The sequence below is a fragment of the Ambystoma mexicanum genome, chromosome 14 (assembly GCF_040938575.1).
Source record: "Ambystoma mexicanum isolate Mex_15411 chromosome 14, UKY_AmexF1_1, whole genome shotgun sequence".
Lineage (NCBI taxonomy): Eukaryota > Metazoa > Chordata > Amphibia > Caudata > Ambystomatidae > Ambystoma > Ambystoma mexicanum.
Genome location: NC_090940.1, coordinates 607,151,948 through 607,176,841, shown reverse-complemented (window position 1 = coordinate 607,176,841; position 24,894 = coordinate 607,151,948). Strand labels below are relative to the sequence as shown.

At 45.5% G+C, this 24,894-nt stretch overlaps 1 protein-coding gene across 1 annotated transcript in view; it reads right to left on the bottom strand.

The window, feature by feature from the left end:
- Positions 1 to 24,894, bottom strand: part of VIPAS39 (VPS33B interacting protein, apical-basolateral polarity regulator, spe-39 homolog) — a 375,619-nt gene that overhangs the window by 4,243 nt on the left and 346,482 nt on the right. Inside the window, exon 18 of the mRNA XM_069637994.1 lies at positions 16,293 to 16,382. Coding sequence (XP_069494095.1) covers positions 16,293 to 16,382 — 90 coding nt within the window. The remainder of the gene's footprint in view (positions 1 to 16,292; positions 16,383 to 24,894) is intronic.

Sequence of the window (24,894 nt, the reverse complement as noted above, 5' to 3'; positions counted from 1 at the left end):
TTCAACTGTCAAAAGTTATAAAGTGTCCAAAAAAGGATACTTCTTCACTTTTTGCATTCGTTTTCTTTTCAGGGAAATGTGCAGTCATTGAACTGGTGCACAGCATAAACCGCTAGATGGGTTTGTTTAAAATGTGTTTCATAAGCTGCAAAAAGCGGTTCAGCTGTGGCTTTTGTTTGCCTGATGGAAATCTGTCTAATTAGGCAGAGAGTGGGATGCCATAGCCACAAAATCTTTTACATATCTCCCATGGTGCACTGCAGCAACTGAGGCCTTTCAGAAATGAAGAGCCGCCATTTTTCTTCGCCCATGTGAGGAGTACTCAAGTATTCTCACGAGAACCTGAAATTACAGCATGCTTAAAAATATATTAGAAGGTGCTACAGTGGACGTTTATCTTCAGGGTGCACGTGGGCGGATAAAACAGGAGCATTCTGGAACATTTATGTTTTGTGGGGGCCTGGAAGATATTTTCGTATTCGTTTTTGTCTTCTTATATTTGCGAGAATTTTGTATGCAAGCAATGTGTTAGGCTTACAATTGTTGTGATTTCTCACGAGAGGAATCCTTGCTATTTAACTGGAAAATATTGTGTTCTGGTGAGGAAATCTTGCAAGGACAAGATGTGGAGAACACAAAAACTCTTTACAAAATGTCTGCTAAAACATTTTGAAACATCCCACATGTAAGACCGAAAAGGCTAAATTCCACGCACATAAATTGATCTTTGCGGTAAGGGAAAACCTGTCAGCAGGTGGTCCAAGGGCTTTGGTATCATCTGTGCTTAGGCTTGCCTTAACACCTTTATCTGCACCTTGTGTGTGAATCGATGGGGTCTTAATGTGGTGTGTCTATAAGTAACATAGGCTTAGGTGCACATATTTGTCATACCAGAGTATGCAATAAGAAATAACTACATTGAACATAATAAGATTTGAGATAACCCTGGGTACGGGGATGCGTATCCAGAAGCAAGCATTCATTCGTTTTAAAAGATATATTTTTTTAATTCTGGTATAGTCGAAAATAAACTTTTCACACGTACATTACATGAGACATCATAATATAACATCATAGAAATAAACAATCAACAGTACAATTGTGTCTCTTATAAAACCCACAATTTGAAGCACTTTCAATACTTCAACTATCAGGCATACTTCATGGCCTGCTATCAATATTTCCCAGAAAGAATCTGTGGACAACCGGTCTAATCTGTCAACAAACCGACCTAACAAACAACCCCTCAACTCCAGAGTTACCCGGCAGTCAATCATTATGTACTTTAGGCGAATGTGTTACCAGCTCTTCACATAGAGGACAAAAATCGAGTCCACTCGAGGACTTCTAACAAATTGACTGGATTTCACCTGTGCAAATCAAATTCAAACGAAACCTTAAGAATTCCTGTCTCAATTTCTAATAGTTTGGCAGGAAACCTCTTGGTTTATCGTATATTGACAAAGACCTTGAGATTGCCAATCTATGCATGTCTGTTATAGTTTGAATCCAATCCATTCGCTTCAGAGCCATCTTGACACCCACAGGGTTAGCTATCAGGTCTTTCATCACACGATCACCTTAATGCTAAGTCTTGGTTACATATTTTACCAGTTGAACCAGAACGGAGCTAGATCCCTATTTTTGGAGCAAGGAAATGTCTTCGTACAAAGAGTCTGCCTGGGGCACCATCATACATCTGTATAGCGGGATGATCTTCCAATCCATATAAATCTGTAAGGATTGTAAACCTAATTCATACCTCAAGCTTACTATTGGTTGACTCTGCGTAAGACACAAAACCTTCCTCCAGATCTTCCCTTCTATTCTAGCCCAGTTCAATTCTTGGGCATGAGATTTTATATCCAGCCCATAGAGTAATGATGGTAAAACCTTAGACTTATACAAGTTTACCAGTGGAAATATGGAGAATTTACAGTAAGTATTGCTCAGTTTTTTTCATTTGGCATACCAAGTGGATCAGGTTTCCCTCTATATTAAGTTCAAATTGAGCTAATGTTTGAAAATAACTCAGCTTGAAACCCAAATAAGTCACCTCTTTTACCAGAGAAACAGGTTCTTTCAAAAGGGTCCACTTAAAGTTTGTAGAAGACTTTAGGGGCCTTTTGAAGGTAATGATATTGGATTTAGCAGGATTTACTAGGATATAATTTATCGAGGCATAGCTACCAAAAGCATTCAAAAAGGTGCTGTAAGCCTACTGGAGTATAGTCCAGAAGGACTATGTCGTCTGCATAGGCCATCCAATTTATAGATTGAATGCCAATCCTTGGACTAGACAGCGACTGATGGTCTAATGCTTTTGATAAATCTGCTAGGTACAGGTTAACGAGACAGGGGGCAACTATGCACCCCTGCCTACCCCTCTTCCGGTCTGAACATAGTCAGACAAAAATCACCCTGGCCATTTAGTCTGACTCAGAGAGTGGAACCCTTGTGCATGCTCGCTAATATTGCAAACAAGAAATTTAGCAGGCCCCAGGAGGACCAGAGCAACTCCCTGTTAATCGTGTTGAAGGCCTTGGAGAGATCTATCCACGCCCCATACAATATGGGTCCGCCCTTCATCCAAGACTTGTTTGACATGATGGACATCACTAGACCATTGAGTTAGGTCAAAAGACCCTTCCTAAAGCCTATCTGCTGATTTGACAGGATTTAATTTTTTATTCACCAGGCTTCCAAATCCCTCAAGATGGCCCGTGCAAAGATCTTACAGTCAGCGTCCAGAAGGGCGATCGGACGATAATTGCAGGATCCGCCCCATCGCCCTCCTTATAGAGGGGGATAATTATGACTGACTTCCACGATTCTGGAAGAAAAGCATTTCTTAAGACCTCACCAAACAGAATCATTAAGGTTTTGACCATATTTCTACATTGGATTTAAGTATTAAATTAGTCAATCCGTTTGGGCCAGCAGCCCTAGAAGATAAGGATCTTTTGATTAGATCTGATATAATAACTTCACTCAGGGTCAACCTCCACATCACATAGGGTCTCGTTCTGATTATTGAGGTTATGGGTTTCCCACAGAAGGCGCCAAAATAATCACACCAGGTGGAATCCGCTATAACATTACTTAAAAGATGACTCTGCGAGACCCGAGAGGAGTTAACCAGCATCCAAAAATTCCTTGAATTGTTGTTCACTAGGGCTCCCAACATTATATCCCTGACTTGTTGATATTGTAAATGTCTATGTGAATGGGACCAATGTTTAAAGTTATTCTGCAAGGTCTTTGATTCTAATTGAAATTCTTGGTGTGTTGTAGTTGTACGTTTTAGGCCTCAAATAGATTTCCTCGGGGCTCTCTTTCTGAGACAAGTTTCCTCATCAAACGAATGTGCATGAATCTCACGTTTAGAAGGACTTTGGGTTCTCGGAGATTCCATATCCCACAAAAAGTCCCAAAATACTAGAAGGATTATAAACTCTGGTCAGCTCTGACTCAGTCATGGCATTGGCCACTCTGCAAATTATTATTCAGAGAGACTCCACCTTGTCTGAATTTTACTACTCTATTTCTGCCTTTGTTCATTATCAGGTCAGAGTGAAGTCCCGATGTCACCCCCAATTTTCTTTGGGTGAAAATGCCTGTCAACATATCATGATCACTAGTGCCTTCCATTATTTGGGGTAGCTCCTCCTCCCCTACTTTTCCCCTTAACCACGGCGTTCCCCAAGGCTCTGTCCTTGACCCCTTTATTTTGTCGCTCTACACCTCATTCTTAGCTCCTATTATCTCCTCTTTTGGCATCTCGCACCATTTCTATGCTGATGACACACAGCTCTTCCTATCCTTCTCCTCTTTCTCTCCTGACATTCATGATAAACTCTCTTCTTGCCTTTCAGCCATTAAATCTTGGATGTCCTCACACTTCCTTACTCTGAATGCTGACAAAACTGAACTCCTTTTCTTCCCAGCCAACACTGTTCCTCCCCCTCTCCTCCCCCCTTCATTCTCTTTCCCCCCCTCACAGCTTTCCTTCTCTCCCCATGCCCGTAACCTTGGTCTCCATATCGACCCTCTCCTCTCTCTATCTTACCACATTTCTCTCACTGCTAAATCCTGTCGCTTTCACCTCTACAACATTTGTAAAAAAATGACCCCTCCTTACCTTCCACGCCACTAAACTCTTAATTACCTCCCTCCTCTTCTCCAGGCTCTTCTACTGTTCCTCCCTTCTCTTCAGACTCCCCTCCTCTCATCTCTCCCCTCTTAAATCCATCTACCACTCTGACATCCGCTCCCTATGCCTTCTCTCACCTCTTGATTCTATCTCCTCCTCCCTCACCTCTCTGGGCTGGTTCTCTTTTCACTCCCAGCTCAAGTTCAAGTTCCTCTGTCTTGTTTTCAAATCACTCTATGGTCTTGCCCCCCTACCTCTCCTCCCTTCTTTCTTTCTACACCCCTTCTTGCTCTCTCCGCTCTGCTAATCTTTTCCTACTCTCTCCTCCTCCTACACCCTGCGCCCCCTCCCGCTTCCGCTCCTTCCAACTCCTTGCTCCCTTCCACTGGAACCGCCTCCCCCTTCACATCCGCTCTTCTCCCGCCTACCCTTCCTTTCGCTCTTCCCTAAAATCTTATCTCTTCCACTCTCCACCCTAACTTTCCACGTTCCTTTCCTCCTCCCTTCCCCACTACTCTCACCTCTTACTCCTGCTCTTCCTTACCCTTTCCATCAAACCTACCTCCTTCCTCCCTTCCCCCTGCTTGCATCTAGCCTCTCCCTTTCCTCTCTTCTTCCTTCACATTCCTGCATTCCCACTTTCCCCCATTATTACCTCCTCTAACATCTACTACTCTCTTGCACACCTCTCCCATCCCTTCACCCTCCTCACCCCTGCAATTCTGTAAGTTGTTCTTCATACTGTTTTCAGGTTGTGGTTCAATTGTCATCTCATGCTTGCTGTATTGTTTACTTGTTCTCATGTAAAGCACTTTGGAGTAAAGGGCTATATAAATTCAATAAAATACAAAATACAAATTATGACCCGAAAACCCTCACACCTGGCAAACAGATCTTAAGATAGAAGAGCAAGTTACTTCTTACCTTGTAACGTTCTTTCGATGGGATGTTTCTCCGACGTATTCTTTATCTTGATAGATTACATTCAAGCCTGCTGGCCTCGGAATTTTTTTCAGTAGAGGGTGCTGCGCGTCGACGTCCCTCGAGCTGGTTTCCCTCGACAGCCACTGTCTCGGCGCCAACGTCATCATGCGTATAAATGGACTCGCGCAGCGACCGTTGCTCAGTTCCGTTTTGAAGCTTGAAAATGTAGCTGTGCATGAATTGGTTATTGACCTTGAAGGAGCGTAAACTGCAACTACAAGGGAGGTTTTACTGCGGGGATGGATGGGAGGGGTGATAAGGAATACGTCGGAGGAACATCCCATCGAAAGAACGTTACAAGGTAAGAAGTAACTTGTTCTTCGAAGGGATTATGTCCTCCGACGTATTCCTTATCTTGATAGACTCCCATAGCAGTGGTGTACAAACGGAGGTGGGAGTAAAATTGGAATATTTCCCTTCAAGAATATACAGAATGTAACACAGCTTTACCAAATCTTGTCTCCTGGCTAGAGGAGGAATTCAGATTGTAGAATTTTGTAAAGGTATGTGCGGACGACCATGTGGCAGCTGCACATATGTCTCGAATCGTTACCCCTCTTTGGAGGGCCGAAGAGGCTGCGATACCCCTGGTTGAATGAGCCCTAAGATGTTGAGGGGGCTCGTTCCCTGCCAATTTGTAGCATTCTAGGAATGGCCAATATAATCCATCATGAAATGGTCTGTTTTGTGATTGGCAGTCCTAATTTGTGTCCTGCATAACCTACAAACAACTGGTCTGCTTGCCTTATCCTAGCAAGTCTGCTGATATAAAAGCTCAAGGCACGCCTTGGATCCAGCCTATGCAGCCTCTCTTCCTCTTTCCCTGGATGGGGAGGAGGATAGAATGAAGGTAAGGTTATCTTCTGAGTGATGTGGAATTCAGAGACCACCTTTGGGAAGAAATTAGGCTTCACTTGTAAGACAACCTTGTCTTTGTGAAAAATAGTATGAGGAGATTTGCAAGATAGAGCTTGTAATTCGCTCACTCTTCTGGCAGATGTTAAAGCCACTAGTAGGACAGTTTTAAGGGTGAGAAATCTTAATGAACAAGAATGGAGTGGTTCAAAAGGAGTACCCATTAGGAAGTTTAAGACTAGATTTAAATCCCATAAGGGAACTTGGAAAGGCTTTGGGGGATAAACATTAGTTAATCCCTTCAGGAATTGGATCACTAGGGGTAGTTTGAAATATGATGGCTCCTCTGCAGTGCGCTTGAAGATTGGCAACGCTGCGAGGCAGCCCTTGATCGTACCAACATGGAGACTTGAATTCGCCAAATAGAGCAAAAACGATAACACCATTGGTGTACCGCATGAAAAGGGGTCGATATTCTCTTCTCTGCACCAGCTGCAAAATCTGTTCCAACGGCAGCGGTATAAAGTCTTTGTTGCTGGCCTTCTAGCCGAAAGCAACACCTCCATGACGTCATCCAGAAGGTCCCAATCCTTGTATCTCAACCTTTCAGAAACCAAGCGTGGAGGTTGAGCGTTCTGATGTCTGGATGGAGAACCTGACCTCCCTTCTGCGAGAGAAGGTCCTCTCTTTGCGGAAGACAAATTGGAGGACAGATGGACATGTCCAGAAGTTCCTGGTACCACGTTCTCCTGGCCCAATCCGGGGCAATTAGGATCATGTATTTCCGGAATCTTCTCAACCTCCTGATCATTTGAGGAATGACAGGGAGTGGAGGAAACGCGTACAGAAGTGGAAACTCCCAGTCCACTACGAACGCGTCCCCTAGAGCTCCTCTCGGGGGAAAATCCCTTGAACAAAACTGATCGCACTTCCTGTTCATGCTGGTTGCGAACAGATCCACTTGAAGGGTTCTCCAAAGGGTGAACATCTCCTGAAGGACTTCCTGAGCTAGCTCCCACAAGTGGGAGACTGTGCTCTGCCTGCTCAGAGCCTCCGCTGTCAAGTTCTTCTCTCTGGCTAGCTGAATTGCTGATAGAGCGATTCCTTCCTGAATTGCCCAGAACCAGAGCTGCATTGCCTCTCTGCACAGTGGCAGTGACCCTCGCCTCCTCTTTTGTTAAGGTAGTGCATGGCCACTGTATTGTCCATCATTATCAGGACATTCTTTCCCTGTACTGATGGCAGAAAAGCTTTCAGCGCTAGTGTGATTGCTCTCAGCTCTAATAGGTTGATGTGTAGTCTGGACTCCGATGGAGACCAACGACCGCTGATGGTCAAGTCGTTGGTATGGGCTCCCCACCCCGTGAGTGAGGCATCCGTGACTACTGTTATCTCCGGCCATGGTTGCCAAATCTGTTCCCCTTTCAAGATGTTCTCCCGACAGGCCCACCACTGAAGGTCTCAAGCTATTCTGTCTGGGATTTGAAGATCATCTGACATTCTCCCTGAGAATTGCGACCATTGGGTTCTTAGAGCCCACTGGAGGGATCTCATTCTCAGGTGAGCCTCTGGCACTAGGAAGATGCAGGATGCCATGAGGCCGAGCAACCTCAAAAAGTCGAAGGCTGGTAGACGTTGGGCATTTTGAAACTTGGTGACCATCTGTAGAATATCTTGAGCCCTCACCTCTGGTGGCGAGGCTTTTCCCAGGGAAGTGTCCAGGACTGCTCCAATGAACTGGAGTCTCTGTGACGGTAGCATCTGTGACTTCTTTAAATTGAGGGAGAAGCCCAGTTTGTGAAGGAAGTGGCAGACATAATCTAGTTGGATCTGAGCATGTTCCGAAGATACTGCTCTGATCAACCAATCGTCCAGGTAAGGGTAGACGTGGATCCCTTCCCTCCTTAGACTTGCAGCCACTACCGACATTAGCTTGGTGAAGACCCTTGGGCGGAGGTCAGCCCAAATGGCAAAACTCGAAATTGAAAGTGAGAGTTGTCAATTGCGAACCTCAGGTATTTCCTGTGTTTGAGATGGATTGGCTAATGGAAATAAGCATCCTGAAGATCTAGGGATACCAACCAGTCCTGAAGCTGGAGGGCCTGAAGGATCTGAGAAAGAGTTACCATCTTGAACTTGTCTTTCCTGAGGCATTTGTTCAATTCTCGCAAGTCCAAGATGGGTCTCAGTCCTCCGTCCTTCTTCGGTACTAGGAAGTAGGGGGAATACCAACCTTTGTTCCTCTCCGCTACAGGTACTGGTTCTATGGCACCTTTCTCTAGCAGGTCTAGAATCTCCTGTAGAAGGAGCAGATCTGGAAACTTCAAAGAGTTGATCCCCGGTGGATGACTCTGAGGGGTGTGTAGGAAGGGCGGACAGTAACCTTGGGCAACTGTCTCCAATGCCCAAGCATCTCACGTAATAGTCTGCCATTCCGCCAGATGTTGAGTTAACCTGCCCCCTGCTGGTGTCTTGTGGGGAGAGACCTCAGAGGGGTTTAGAGGCGGCTGACACAGATGCCGAGTGTAAAGAGGCACCTGCTGCTGCGGCTTGTGTACCTTTAACCCGTCCACCACGGGTGAATCGTTTTTGGCCCCTTTGAGCTGGCTGTCCTCTGCCTTTTCCGAATGCGGAGTAAAAGCAAAAGGACCTACCCCTCCAGGAAGTTCCTGAGGGGCGATTTGGGGTCTGACGGATTGCAGCTCCAAGAGATTTCGCTGCTGCCTTAGATGTCTCCAGGCTGTCATCAGCCTTTTTACCAAACAAAGACGTGCCGTCAAAGGGCATATTCAAAAGTCTGGCCTGTACATCTGGAGCAAATCCAGACTTTCGCAACCACGCATATCTGCGGATTGTAGTACTAGCCGCCATGGCCCAGCTGATACTGTCAGCAGAATCAATGCCAGTTGAAGGGACTCGGACATTGCATCTTTCCCATCTTTAATGATCTTTAAAAATGCTTCCCTTTCCTCTCCTTCCGGGAGACAGTCAGCCGCAGATGAAGCACACTCCCAAAGTGTATGGCTGAATCTTGCAAGCGTGCAAGTGGCGTTAATAGATTTAAGCGCCATGCTACATGCCGAAAACCCTTTTTTTGACATAGCATCAAACCTTTTATCATCCCTGTCCTGTGGAATAGTAGGGTATGCAGATCTACTGTTCGATGAAATTGCTACTTGTACAACCAAACTCTCTGGAGTTGGATGCTTGCTCAAATATTCAGGGTCTGAGACAGATACTCTGTATTTGGCAGATAGTTTTATGTTAACTGCCGGGATTACTTCAGGAGTTTCCCAATTAGCAGACATTTTTCTCTGTAGTGCAGAATGAAAGGGAACAACAGGATCTTCCTGTGGACCTTTATCTAGGATGTCAGTAAGGTCATCCTGCTGAAAAGAAGGTGAAGGTGTAGACCACCCCATGAACTCTATTATTCTGGCCATCAGAACCCTATAAGGGGTCTCAGCATGTTCCTGAGGGTCTGGTTTAGCAAATTCTACGTCAGGAGAAGTATCTAAACCACTTGCCTCATGTAAGGAATCTTGAAGATCCTTTAACCTGTTCTCTTCTGAGATAAATTCCTCAGGAATAGGTGTTGTGGTCCTTTGCAACCCAAAAGGTCTCTCATGATCGGAATCCTCCCCTTCCTCATATATAGAGGACAAAGCTCTAAAATAATCAAATCTAGGGTATGGTTTAAAACCCATTTCTAGAGCAGAAGGGGCCAAGCTTGTAGTCACAGGTTGAGAAAACGTCGAAGTTGTTGACGCGGAAGTCAAAGGATTCGATGAAACCGAAAAAGGAGTCGAAAAAGTATGAAGGGGCCTCGAAGAACCCGAGAGGATCGGGATCCTACTCGGAGTCGTCGAGGTTATCAACGACATTCTCGAGGTCATGATCGAAGCCCTCGGTACTTCTACTGACAGAGATGTGGTAACAGCAGTAGGTCTGTCCTTTATCGGTGTCGACATCGGCGTCGAAGACGGCGTCGATTCGACTGATTTGTGTGTCGACAGGCCCTACGATAGAGGCGTCGATGACGCAGATTTATGAGTCAAAGGAACATTCGACGACGGCGCCGATGACGCAGTCTTACTGCCTTTGCTCGATGGTTCATGATGCTCTCTGGCAGTTTCATTCGCCGGGCACAATGACTCGCAGCGTTTTGATTTTTCGGGTCTTTCACCCAGAGTATCACCTTTAGCTGTCTCCGAGGGGGTCGAGGCCGCTTTCTCGAAGACGCTAAGCATTTTTTTACGGAATTCCTCCCACTTAGCTGGAGAGCTGTGTTTCGTGGGGCAGGTGACCCTTTCCGGGGAAGTGGAAGACGACGAAGAAGAGGGAGATCTACAACACCTCTTTTTCTAGTGTTTAGATCTCGAAGACTGATGGGAACTGCTTCGAGACCTTGAACGGGAATGTTTCCTGTGATGGCGAGGAGACGAATGTCTCGACTCTGCCAAGGAAACTTTCGAAGGAGTAGAAGTTTTAAGAGTCTTACCTCTTTCTAGCTTCCCCTTACGCTCCTTCAAGGCTTTCGCCGTCATGGACATGCAGTCCTCGCATTCTGAACAGTGAGGCTCCGATCCCAGGCACCACAAACAGATCCTGTGACGATCCGTCAATGACATTTTCTTCCCACAATCACGACACATTTTGAAGCCGGACCGTGGGGTCGACGGTTCGGATGAGGAAGCCATCGAGTAAAGATGATATATTCGAGGAATAAGTAGAAACTACTTGAAGAAAGAACTGAGCACCACGATTCCGAGGCCCACAAAGCGTGGAAAAACGGAACTGAGCAACGGTCGCTGCGCGAGTCCATTTATACGCATGATGACGTCGGCGCCGAGGCGGTGGCTGTCGAGGGACACCAGCTCGAGGGACGTCGATGCGCAGCGCCCTCTACTGAAAAAATTTCCAAGGCCAGCAAGCTGGAATGTAATCTATCAAGATAAGGAATACGTCGGAGGACACAATCCCTCCGAAATAGGTAGTCTACGGTAGAACCCACTCGACCCCTAGGCCAGGTTATTGCGAGGGGATATCCCTGCACATTCCCGTACACCATTACAAGGTTACAGCGTGTGAAAAAAGCCAACAAATACCCACCATTTACGATGGGCTTTCTATATATTGTTTTTAACCCCATCAAGCGTGATGTTACGCACTGACTTCAAATCACCTGACAATATTATTCCTACAGAGCCATACGAGTTCTTTATTCTAAGTAGCAGATCAGATCATGATTCCAGAATATCTGTTAGTTTGAGACAGGTGGGGTTCCAGTAGATGTTAAACACTGCAATTGCATACAGGGGCCTGATTCCTCTTATGGTTACTAAGGCAGCTAATAGGCACTAAGTTGAAGTTGGTATGAACTCAATTCTATCACCTATTGAGGCCTGCATGATGATCATGAGGCCACTGGCACGCCGCCCACCCCTCACTTGAATTGCTAACTGCTCTACTATGAGGACGCCATCCATCTTAAAGCTGTGGGTCAGCCAGGTTTCCTGAAATAATATTACGTCATAGCTACCAAATATACTCTCTTTCATTGCTTTGCATTTAAAAGAACTGGAGCCCTGCCTGTTCCATCCTAACATTCTTAGGTCAAGCTTTACTAGAAACTGGCCTCAGTAACTCCCAGTTTCTCAAAGATTATAGGCTCAAAATATCCGGCAGCAAAGACCACACCTTTGTTTTGGAATCATTTAAGGAGCACTGCTCACCGTAGGGTTTTGTTTGTTTGTTTATTTATTTTGTATAGCGCTCCGGACCCAGGAGTGAAAGGGCGCTTGCAGTGACAGGTTACAGAAGTACAATATATACAGGTTATGCAGTTAACAAAGAAAAATGGTAATATACAATATACAACATATACAAACAGTGATATTTAGAGCAAATGGTTGAGCCCATATATGGTATGTACAATATATACAATTGGTGCTGTGCTTAGTCTGTCTTGGGAGTGGTTTTATCCAGTAGCCAGCTAATGACTAGTTTCCTGAACTGTTGGAAGGATTTGGTCACTTTGATGTTCAACGGCAAGGTGTTCCAAAGTTGAGGGGCAAGGACCGTGAAACTTGAGCCGCCGGCTCTCTTAGAGGTATATCTGGGCACATTGAGGCAGAGAGTGTTGGACGATCTAGTAATTCTAGTGCTCTGCTTCAAAGTGAGTTTGTTAGTGAGATGGGGGGGGTAGGTGGTTTAGGGCTTTGTAGGTGAGGCAGAGGGTTTTTAAGTCAATTTTTTGTTGAATGGATAGACATTTGCAGGAAATTCTTATGTGGGAGATGTGCTCTCTCCTAGGGATGTTTAGTGCTACTCGCAGCGCGTTGTTCTGGAGAACCTGGAGTTTATTAATTATGACTTGGTTGGCTCCTAAGTAGAGGCTATTGCAGAAGTCAAGCTTCGATTTTATGAGGGCCCTGGCCAGTGTAAGGCAGCTATTTGTGGATAGGAAGGGTCTGCAGGCCCTAATTAGTTTCCCAGTGTAGGCGGTGGCTGAGGCAGTCATGTTGACTTGTTTAGAGAGGTTGGTATGGGTGATTTTACTGGCCTATTGTTTGATTCGGGAGAGAGGCCTGCCTGATTTAAAACTCATCACCCTGTTCCTCTCAGCTCTTTTCCTAGAATTGAAATCCTGCAGATTATAAATGATTATTTCTGATAAAATTTTGAGACCTAAATTTCTCAAATCTATACTGGCTGCCAGTAGAGCATCAGCTCCTAGCCGTGATTTTAAGCCCAGCTATAGATGTGCATTTCTCATGTGGAAAGCAAACATATTCAATATGATTTGATGAAAAAAGATAGATGTCTGGGATTTTCTTTAAGGCTAACAAGATAGTACTACGATTTAGCGCCTTAATGTCCTTTTCCTCTTTTAACGCTCTTGATCCACACCCTGGGGATAGCAAATGATTGAATAGGCGAGAGGCAGGGGTCAGATCGAACCAAAGCTGAATCTACCCGAGCCTGTATAACAGTTTCTGTAGTAGTCCACGCCACCTGTCCTCCCAGTGAAGGTAACTGTCCACCAGCTTCCTTCACTGTTGACACATGGTCAAACCCTAAGCATGCATTATTTGCAATGGGCATTCTGTCCTTCAAAAAGTGTTGGGTATCCAAGATTATCTCAGAGGAAATAAGGAGGAGCTTGAGCTTTTTTTCCCTCTGTAAACAATTGGCTCCCACTTGGTTACTTCAAAAGCTTTTTCAGTTTGTATACCAATAGTGGCTTTGCAAATTAGGGCAATAGGCCTCGTGGAACTCGTCCCACTCAAAGCTTGGTTCACTGATCCGATTTCAGCAGAGACAGGAAAAGTCTGATTCTTTTTTTGACACAATTAAAGATGGGCTCCCACTTGGCTGGGTTGTGGGCTATTTCAGTTTGCAATCCAACTGAAAGCGGTACGGCTGTTTTGAGAGAGGCTCTTGTTCGAGAGCCAGCCGTCTGCTCGTCACTACCATGAATCTGGTCCCTGGCAATTCTTAGCTCATTGCCTTCAAAGGTTTGCTGTTCCATATTTTTCAAAGTGACCACGTGTGTCAGGAATTAACTCTTTAGTTGAAGAAGCCATAGACCGAAAGAAATTTGTTTGAACAGATTTCTTTATTTTTCAACCCTTTTGATTTTTAGGTTTAGGTTCAGTGCGGAAATCATTGGAACTAAGGAGTACATCATTAGCTTTGTTTTTCCTTTTACGCTTCTTCCGCCCACTGCAACAGGTCTTTTTCACTATGTCCATCTCTGCAGGCTCATTTTCAGAAGCTTCAGTTAGATCCACAATGCAAACTCCTGCACCATCAGCATCAGTATCATTGTCATTAGCCACGTGGGCCACGTACATTCTGGAAGCACCTCCTGGATACCCCTGGTGTTGGGTGTCAGAAGCAACTCCCCGGCAACTCCAGTTTGGCGATTGTATAAGAGATTAGCAGTTCAATACTGACAATTAGGAGAAAACAATTCAATAGCTATTATTTTGTTTGGCTCTTGCCTAAATATACCCTGGAAGAGATTGGGTAGCGGACAAATTTAACAACCATAGCTCTAGCGTGATGTTGCATGGAGCAAGCAAAAGATAAAGGTGATGGTGAACTGGGCAAAGGTAATCATCCAATGAATGGTGCGCAGGACACATTGTGTACACTAGAAACACTTGTGTACAGGCGCATTATAAATGACTTATTTCATATGTACACCAGAAGTGGTCATCCTCTGAATCCATACACCTTGAAAGTGTTCATACCCAGGTAACATATACTTTGGAAGTTATTGTACAGAGGGAATGTATACATTGGGATAGAGTATGTGACGGCATGTGTATGATGACATTGTTTGGGTACAATGTGAGAAACCAAAGGGTGTCTCACACGCTAGTCCTTGGGGACTCCTCATCCAGGTAGCCAGGACACAGCCATCGCTTTTGGATCCAGTTCCTGGAGGTGGACTATGCAGGAGGATGACCTGGGTGAGGGGCCTTCGGGAAATGGGAGTGAGGCATCTGATGGAGAGACGCAGTATTCACCCCTTTTTTGTTCACCTAACCCATCCTATTTTTTAGGATTCTCTGAGGTCCCAATCCCCCGCATCCCTTTTGACACAAACACTGCGCCGAGGAAGAGGGTGACAGAGTAACAAGACTAACTCTCATACATCATATTGGACATGTCCCGTTAATCGGGTCAGGCACTTGATTCTAAGTGCATACACCTGATACCAATTACCTCTCCTCACATGGATAAAAGGCAGAACCTAAAGACACACACTGAGCAAGGCGGAAAACTAGTACGAACAGAACTTCCGGATCAAAGGCAAACCTACTGGAGCAGAGCAACGGACCAAGTGACGAGAGCAGCAGTCCGAAAATTCTACGAGTTCCCTACTGGAGGTCGTTGCCAATGACAGGTCGCCAAAGACACGTGGAGTAGGCCAAGTCGCACATCAGAAGGCTGCATTGTGTTGCAAGGAGGCCAGCGACCCTCCCGGGTGAACGGCAAAGTTGGGGAGGCGAGGCCAAGCCTGTGGTACGAACCTTGACTCGTGAATTGGAAATTGTAAAACCAATAAAGAAACGCACACAGCCGGTGAGTTGACAAGCGACCTGAGAGACCAGCCTATGAGTGAACTTTGAAGTAAGGACAGCGGAGAAATCAGCGATCCTGAATAACGGAGTGGTTCGGCAAAAGGAAGTAGCCCACTCGAATGTCTCTGTGAAAGGTGCATTCTTTGTAATGATAAAGCAAATGAAATGCAAAAGCAAAGTAAACAAAATTAACCCTTAGAGAAGGAGAGAGTGAAAGTTGAACCTTGAATTTTTAAGTCAAAGTGGCCCTGCGGAGGTCTGTAAAGAAAGCCACGCACATTCTTAAGTTGTCGACATCCGAAAGCTGTCTGAGCCCGACTGAGGGAGACCCAAAGTGTAATAAGTTTGTGGAAGGTTGCCCCATTGCAAGTTTCTGTTGAACTTAATTTTGAAGAGGTCTGAGCCTGACAGAGGGGGAGGGGCCTACGTGAACATTTTGTTGAAACATTATTTGGAAGTCTGGAAAGAGAGACTTTAAAGTGGAAGGCCAGGCAGGCCTCGATCCACATTCCGAAACTGTTATTTTGTTGAAAACCCGAGCCAGAGTGCATCATCTTGCCTACAGGGACTGCCTTACTTCGTGTGGTTCAACGTGGGTCCCCCTCAGATTTATTCTTTTGAACACTGAGTTTTCCTTTACGTACATTTCTCCTTTATACACTTTTTGTACAAGAGATAGGGCAGACATTAGGTTTTGTTAGAATAGGCCATTTTGATTTGAAAGACTCTACTAGGACTGTTTTATCGTTTGATGGTTGAGACTACTCCCATCTTAGTTATAGGGCAAATTAGGAGTTTTTCCAACCCGAGAAACTTCAATGAATGTTTTACAAATTGTACCTATTGTGTCTGTGTCATACTTGTGATACCATGCCTCCCCTACAACATATACTAAGGAAGAATTGGTGTAGTGGGCACATACACACACCAAGGAATTATTACAGTGAGCATATATAATGCTTACCTGTGGTTCTACCCAGCAACATGTTTTCTTTTGAAATATTTTATCTAATGATCTTAGTTTCATAGTGGCTTAAAGCATGGTATAAACACTCAGATTTCAGGTGCGTTGATGGGAGCTACACTAGCTGTCTTTCAACTCCCAGCTTTCACAAGCAAGGATGGGATGTACCCCATGCTGACAGCACACTGCCACCTCTTCATCTTCCTGCACGAAAGAGGAGCCCCCCCCCAGCACTCACATCAATGACAACGTTGTGGCATTTGTACTTTGTGGCAAGGGTCAATCTCATGTCCACATCTTCCACCAGCTGCACATAGTCGTGAAGTACCTGGAGAGTAAAAGAAAGGGTCAAAAAGAGGCAGCAGATGCCACACAATGGTTAACTGCAATACAGTTCAATACTCGCTCCATGTCATCGCCTTCACCTATTTTTCCTATTCTGAATTTATATCCATGCAGCAAAGCAGCCCATAAAACACAACAAATATTGTGACCACACGATACGTTACTGTGCCTCTTGAGAAATCCTGATGCGACTCTACATTTGTTAAAAAGACTGTTCAACTTACTCCAATTTTAAGCCATCTGTGGAACCTTTAGGTGGTGTACCTTGATTAGGCTGCTATTGTTGCAATCACAATCCCACCCTACAGTCGCAATGGAATGGCATATTTGTAATACAATAACTTTGCTGTAAAGAGTATTAATTAAATCAAACTGTCAGTGAAGAATTTTATTTTCTAGCTTTGTAAGTACCCTAAAGGTTTTCTGGGTTTCGTAGATTTCTGAATTCTTGTGATCATATGGACTACTAAAGAAGTGCCCTGTCACTGCAACTCACTTTGGATGTGTACAGGAGAAGGCTGGTGGAAATTGTGTAATGTACTATTGTGTAAGGGTACAGAAAGAGCAGACTGACACAAAGGTGGCATATTTGTGGGCCAATTCTTTTATTCAGTGAAAAAGAAAACATTAAAACCCACGTATACCCTTCTCTTGGAGGGGGTGGTTTTCCCTGCCTCAAGTAAAAGATCTAAGGTGACTGTCAGGACGGTGGGTATTTTGTGTTGACAGATATCCTGTGTCTTGAAAACCTTGCTTCTGACCCTCACACTAAAAATGATAATTAAAGTAGCATTGTTCTTGCCGATGTGCTATATTTACCAGTTTTATGCTTAAGCCCTGCTCCTGGTGAGACCCCCCAGCACGTTTTGCTGGACTTCTGGACCTTTTCTGTTCTCCTGAATGAGGGAAGCCCTTTTCCCCTCATTCATTCTTATATGCTCTACCTTGGGAACTTTGTTCCTTATGTTTTACCTTATGTTATGGGGTCATGCTTTCCTCCACATCTCTTAAAGTCATCTGTGTTACACTTTTGCAGCACATAGCACCCTCTCTGCAGGATGGCTGGGGACCCTTTGGGTTCTCCTTTTTTTATTCTTTCATTTCCCTACGCACTACTGTTCTTAAGGAAAGATGGATACATTGCATCCTTTCTAAAACATGAACATGAGAGATTAGCTCCCCCCACCTTATGCAGAGTGATAAGGGGATACCTAGCATCCCCCGTCTCTCTGCTACTGTGATGTTGTGGTCACAGTGACAACCCTAAAGTTATGGCAGGTCGCGTGGACATGTTCTACCAACTTTTGTGCTATTTTCAACCGCAGATTGTATTCACAGGCTCAGTTATGCCCTTTCCTTTTTAGTTTTGCCATTTCTTGTGTGGTTGTCCTCTATTAGCCCCTCTTCTACCATTCTGGGATGGGAAAGTCTGAATGTGAGTTTTGCCTTTGGCGGAACCCTTAGTGTCCCCACCTATCCTCCAGTGTGTTTGTGAAGGCAGGAAGCAGGGGAGGAGCCCAAAACTCAACCGTCCTTTGTCTGTTGGAGAGGCTGAATGGAACCTGTTCCCACTGGAGGGCTGGCTGTCCTGATTGGACAGCCTATCGCCCCTTTCTGTAAAATGCAGGGAGAGTTTGCAGAGGAGTGAATGGGACATTCTAATAAAAGGTAAGGTTCTTGAGGCAGAAGGCAAGTCGACCACTGGAACAGAAGATCCGAAGCTGAAGATGACCAGAGACGCCAGCAGACCCTTCCAGTAACCGTGAAGCGACCACTGCTGCCCTGGCCCCGTTTTCTTATCGACAGAGGAGCTCCGATGAGGACTTCTTCCTTTTGGCTGGTGGGACCAACTGGCCATAAGACGAGCTGCAGAACGAGCCTTCGCCCCAAGTGCTGTGACCTTCCAGGGCTGCAAATCGCGAATACCAGCGGACCTCCGGCCCAACTGCAGTGCATCGTCTTCCAGTGCACAAATCCTCCCAGAGCTTTGGTGAGCTCCAGTTGGACCTACAGAGACCCATCCTCACTCCTCAAAGTCCCCTCACCAGAGAGCAGGACTGCAGAACTGAGGCAGATCGACCGGGTGGAAACTGTTCATTGTTGGAGCTGATAAAAAGGCGCCAAAACCCCAGACCGACATGGGAGACTGAGGAAAGCCTTACTGAGGGTCCTTTCTCACAACTGCTGCTGCAACATCCCTTCCAGAGTCCTGCCTTTCGTCACCAGACCAAGGAATCAGGAGACTGAGCCCGTTGCTGCTGCACAGGAAAGAAGGCAGCTGCATTTTCTTCAAATCACCTAAGTAAGGTACTGTGGGGATAAACTTAGTTCTTACCTTAAACCGAATAGTAGCTCCAGTGTGAGTGGAGTGCAATACTAGGTGTCTGGGTGTCTACCCATATCCTTGGCCCAGGCTTAATAGCTTGTGCGTGAATAGGGAGTCTTTTCCAAGGTCCCCCCTAACTTTTTATTCAACTACAGCATTTCTCTTAAAAGTAATTAAGTATCCTGAGGAACCTTTGCCAATGGACTGCTAAAGTGCTAGAATCCTTCAAAAGTCTTTCTAAAGTATAAATTACTGGTATTAGTGTTGAGTAACCCTTTTTCTTTCCAACAAACACTTGTCTGAGTGACTTTATAACTAAATGTTATTGTAACAATTGCTGGTGTAAACCACTACTATTTTACCAGTGGAGATATCATCACTGTCATTTCGCTGTAACAATTGTGGGTGCGAGCCACTAATACTTAAGCAGTCACATGAAAAAGTGTTGCTATTGTTTTCTATTATGTGTTGGTTAGTCTAAAATAGTATTTACTTACCTTGCCTTGTGTATATGAAATAAATGTATACTTTACTGTAACTTTCAGTGTGTAAGTGTTTCATTGGACTAATGTATTTACTGAGTTCTCTTTACTAACCTGCAGATCACATCCTCCTCATAAAATAAGCCTGGCTGCTCTACCATTCTACCCAACCTTTGGGTAGTACAGACTTATACTTCGAGTTGGGGACCTGTATACCAAGGGATAGTTTTATGAAGTCTCGCCTCCAGGTAGACTTTAGGAAAACTCCCCTAACGCGATTCCACGGGAATGACTCCCTTCTCCTAGGTTCAAGTTCCTGGTTTTTGTAACAGTTTTATTCAGTTAAAAACAGTCTTGCATCTCACACATTCTTGGGGGAATAGCTCCCAACCCCTGCCAGCATGTTCCAAACAATACTTCAGACTTGTTATCAGGGGGAATGACTCCCTTGCCCTGATAGTAAGAGTCCCAAACACTCTAGCACTGCTTCTTGGTAGGTCAGGAAAATGACTCCCTTTTCGCAACATATGTTTTCAGATTGCCTGCGGGAATGATTCCCTTCCCCAGGCCCCTTGTGTCCTTAGTGCCAGTCTGAGTTTTCTGTTCCTTCAAACAGCCTGGGAAAATGACACCCTTCCTCAGATCTTCTTGGACTTTACTGCCGTTTCCAGCTACCAGGAGAATGACTCCCTTCTCCTGGTATCTTGTTCTGAGTTCATCACAACAAAGGGGAATGACTCCAATCCCCTGGCCTTCTTTCCATTAGGCCTAACACTTATAATCCCCAATTCTGGTGTCACCTCTTCTTTGACTTAGCCCAGTTGGTTCACTTCCGTGCCAACTGCTGCCAGGAGGAAGATGACGCGTATCCCTTTCTGATATTGGGCCCCAGACCCTGGTTTCTCTTTTGCCTCTTCTGTGACTTGTCCCACTTGGTTCATTACCCTGCCAAGTACTGCCATGAGGACGATGACTTGTATTTGTATCTTCTTTTCTATCGTTGGGGTCCTCGTCCCTTTTCTGATGGTTAGTGTTCCTGAGGCTACCACCAACACAAGGAGGACATCCTCGGATGCAAAAGTCACAATCTCTCACATTGGGGTCCTTGACCCTTCTCTGGTTGTCAGTGATTTTGGCGCTATCACTGACACAAGGAAGATTTTCTCTTATGCATAGTTCACTTGCTTCTAAATTAGGGGACTGTTGCATGCCCTCGTTTCCCCATGTGCCTTTTTCCGGACATGACCCTCTTGTGCCCACACCAGCCAGCCCACTCTCTCCCGTACCTTCTGGGCTCCTCTTTCCTGGGGTCTGCACAGTCCTTGTTTCGCTCTTCAAAGGGCTTCTGTGCCACTGCGGCGGGCCCGCAGCCTTTGGCTCCTTGCAGCTTCTGCACTTGTCACGGCCCACCTCTTCCTGGAAGCCGTGCTACTGCCTCGACAACTTCTTGCAGGGTCTTGTGTGAGAACAGCTAGAGACACATCTTCTTCTCCGACGGCCTCCCGGTCTCCAGCCCCTCAAATCTCCTGAGCCGAGCAGCTTCCACGCGCGTTGTTGCACTGGGGACAGCTTGACATTGTGTCAAGTCCCTCTTCTGTGTTTTAAAGTCCATACAGGTATGTTTCTTCCTGGAACGCTAGAATGCTCCTCTAAGTTCAGGGAAGTTCTCTTCCTGCATCTGTGCATCCTCTTTGTCTCAGTACTAGAGTCAGTAAATGGTATAACGTTGCAATAGCAGATGGAAGTGTTAGCAAGTGAAGGTTGGCTAAAAGATGGCAAAGGGTTTGGGAAGGTTAGGTTGGGGATATTGTGCCTAATTCTATCCAGGTGTTTGTCATCCTCATCGTGGGTGTGGGCGGGGTGGGCAATCTCTCCCCATGAGATCCTCCCACATTGTACCACCGCCAGGGGGACTATCGGGTAGCAGCCTCACCTCCCTGGTTTCATGGAAAGGGGCTCCCCCTCGGGGAAAAGTGATAACATCTGATGAATCATCACAATTGGCTAAACCATGTCTGTAGCCTTTTACGACATTAGTAGCCACACATGCCCATATATACTAGTCAATTGGGGTGAGGCCTTTTACAAATCCTACGCCCCCTCCATTTTGTTTTGTAGCTTTGGGAGCAATGCCCATGTAAGCTCTTTTGGAGTCCATAATGGCCTCTCTTTGTGGATACTTGGGGTCTACCAGTATTCCTGATCTAAAAAATGAATGTGTGTGCCTGAGTGTTTGGAAGCATGGCTGGCCACCACTGATTGTGGCCACCTCTGATTGTTTGGCTGCTAAAACTTGATGAACACGGCACACAAATTAATTGCTGGGCTGGGCCGACTAACCCTGCCCCTGGACAAATGTGTACATCATGGCAAGACTCTGTACCATTCTCAGATCTGTTTGGGAACTTAGGTGGAAGCTCTGCAAGCAAGATGGTGTACATCTGATGCTACTGTGACTTGCTCTACCAGCTGGGCCCACTCCTTATGGGAAAACACCGGTCTGGCCTCTTCTGCTGCTTCCTTATAGCTTTCAATACTGAAACATCTGAACTTCATTGCTGGATCCTCTGTGTCTGCAGTCCTGTGCCTGGAAGCCTTCCTGCCCTGGTTGGACCCCTGACATGGGTGGCCCAGCTGCCTTGCTGAATTCCTGAGGGATTTGCTGCTACAGTGTCTGACCCGCTATCATGAGACATATTGGGTTGCCTTCTGCGGCTACCCTCCATCATGGGATTGCCCCGACGGCCTGACTCCATTCTCTGGGACACCCTTGAGCCGCCTGTGACACTTGCTGGGTTCCCTTCATTGCTGTGTCCTTGCTGTGGTGATTTTGTTACTTTAGTTGTCGTCACAGGTCACCTCATCCTTGCTGGTTCATTATCCCAGAGGCCCTGCTTCTACTAACCTGAAATTCCAATCGAGAAGCCAAAACTTACCTATGCACCTACCCTTCCCAGCTGTTTCCAAAACAGCTAGTTAATTGAGAAGGTATTCTTGATTTATTGACCCAGATCCAGTCACTCGCCTTGTCCAACACAGGTCTGCTTGGCTCCAAATGCAGAGTTTTTTGTGCTTCCTCTGTATCGCGTATGTATTATGCCTGTGATTGGAAGCAACACCACTGCTTAGCTCCCAATTTGCCCCTTTCACCACCTGAGACCTATTGGATTGAACCAAATCTATTCCTATAGCCGACCTTTTGGGTCTCTGAAACTCTGAAAACCACTAACATGGATTGAACTAGTAGTCACATACTTTTCTTAACAGCCTTGAAGTTTTCAGAACAATGAGTACAATTTTTATTTTTTTGGTTCAGCTGCAATGGTCCTCCAGTGTTGCAGTGCAGCAAAGAGGTTACTTCCTCTTGAGGACATGAGTCTCTGGCACAAACTCGGGGAAGAAATCAGCGATGGGTCCTCGGTGTTCCCAGCCAAACATCACTTCCAGGCACTTCTGTACAATTTTAAAAGGCACTACTAAATTGATATTGGCTTTAGAGTAAAACATCACTCAGAATGTATTTTCTACTGTAGCTAAATTGTGTATCTTTGCATCTTATTATTGATATTGGATTTTTATCTTCGACCTATGTACTTTATTGACACAGTATTGACCTTCATTTATTTACTGACCCGATTTGGTGTTTTTGAGCCTGACGTTGTAACCCTTTATCGTCCTTCCTTTCCTAACCTATAAAATGCAAGGTATTTCTGAGATAGTCACTGTCCTTAGTACTAATTTAACAGCTTTTTACCTTATGCAATATTTATTAGTATTGTGGTAAGTCAGAATAATGAGACGGACAAGGAGTCATGCTAGTAAACTGGTGTCTTTATTCAAAAAGAAATCCATATATCCCCTAGTGGCTTTTGGTCCTATCTCAAAGAAAGTAAAGAAGCCAAAAGGGTACTTTTCAGGATAACCAGTAACATAGCCTTTGTCCATCGTCGAGAAAACCTGATCTATCATGATCTCTGTCACTACCACTATAACAAAACATAAGCCAACATAAATAAAGCTCTGGGTTTCTTGCCCTGTGGGAATACTGAAGGGTTTCTATTACTCAAGAGAGAGCCCCAGACCCCAGTGTTCAGTTCAAACAGGCACCAGAATGTCTCTATCAAGTGCTCCTTGTTCAGTTGGTGCGCCTGCTACAAGTTAATGTCTTCTCTTCCTTCTTTGGACTTTGTCTATTAGTTTGTCTCAGGCTCGTTTTCGGGCCACCATGAGATTTCGTTGCTTGGAACGTATATTGATTTCCCCTCCCTTGTGTCTCAGGTTGCACACCCCAACCTGTTCGGCCCAGTTCTGTAGTATGCACTGGAGTCATTCAATGCTCACCCAATCTTTTGGTCGTTTGACTTTCACCCCGCTGTGGGGGCTTTGGGATCTCAGCTCAGCTTGGCTTTGTCTGCTTCTCACGCGATCTAGGGGTAATTTTGTTTTCACCCCATTCTGGGGTTGTCTGAGTTTTATCCCACTCTAGAGCTATCTGCTTTTCACCCTGCTCTGGAGTTGTTTGGTTTTCACCCCACTCTGGGGTTGTTCGAGACCTTGCTGTCCATCGCCCGGTTTCCCTGAGTCTCTGCGTATCTCTTTTTCCTTGGAGGCGCTCCTCGGGTCGAGCGTTTTGATATTGTGGTGAAGTCTCGGTCCTGTGGCTTCCTTCGATGCTGCTAGAGCGCAGCTCCTGGAGAGGTTTCGATAGTGGCTCTGCGTTTCCCTGCTGTTCAGCTTGACCCGCTGGCTCAGTTGTTTCTCTCGGTTGCAGCAGCTTCGCAGCATGTTCCGTGGTCTCCTATGTGGGCCAGGACACCCCGCTGGGGGTGTGCTAGTCTCTGCAGGCCACACCTCCCAAGAGACATCCTCTCCCATGTGGCTCTTCGGCCTCTTCGACTCAACACGTGGATGAATTTGCTCTGTCATAGGCACTGAGGACGAGTGTTTACATCTGGTTCTCTGGGCCGGCTGAAACACAGTGCCGGGTAGGGTCTGAAACCTCACCAGATGTTGATACCTGAAGTGGAACCACATTACACATATCAATTCCTATAAATTAACAACCTTATTGTATTCTTGGGACAAGGAAGTGTAACACATATCCCTACCTAGGAATTTCCAGTCCTCTACTGTGTGGGAAGTCACCCAAAGTGGGATTCCGCTTGTGGGTGTCAAGCTTAGCAGGCTTACCTCTCTAGTCCCAAAGGGGGTGGGCTCCCCTTTGGGGAGAGGGGATGAATTCCCTGCATAGGCTGACATCTAGTGGTTGGTGCAGAGTATTACATGACTTGTTTTACAAATCAAAAAGGGACGTTGACAGGGCGTGTTCGTAATACTATCCCTTCCTTGAGGTGAATTGTACCCATGGTCCTTCACGCGTCGAGGTCCTCAGATTGTTTTATTTCTTTTTTGTTTTACACATTTAATTTATTGTGTGTACTACAAGAGAACAGAAAAACAGCCTTTGTCACTGTGTCAGGCAGAAGCTTGGCGTGTTTAGCTCCAAAGGCATGGCTTTAAAATACAGACATAATTAGCCAAAGAAACAAGGAGGATGTAGCAGGCAGAGTATATAACACTTTCTTGACCCTCACCCACCCGGTCGGCTCCAAGGAAAGAGGCTGCATTTCCCAAACAAAAGTAGCTCTATCACCTGCGTGAAATCCAACTGACCATAAGGCATACCC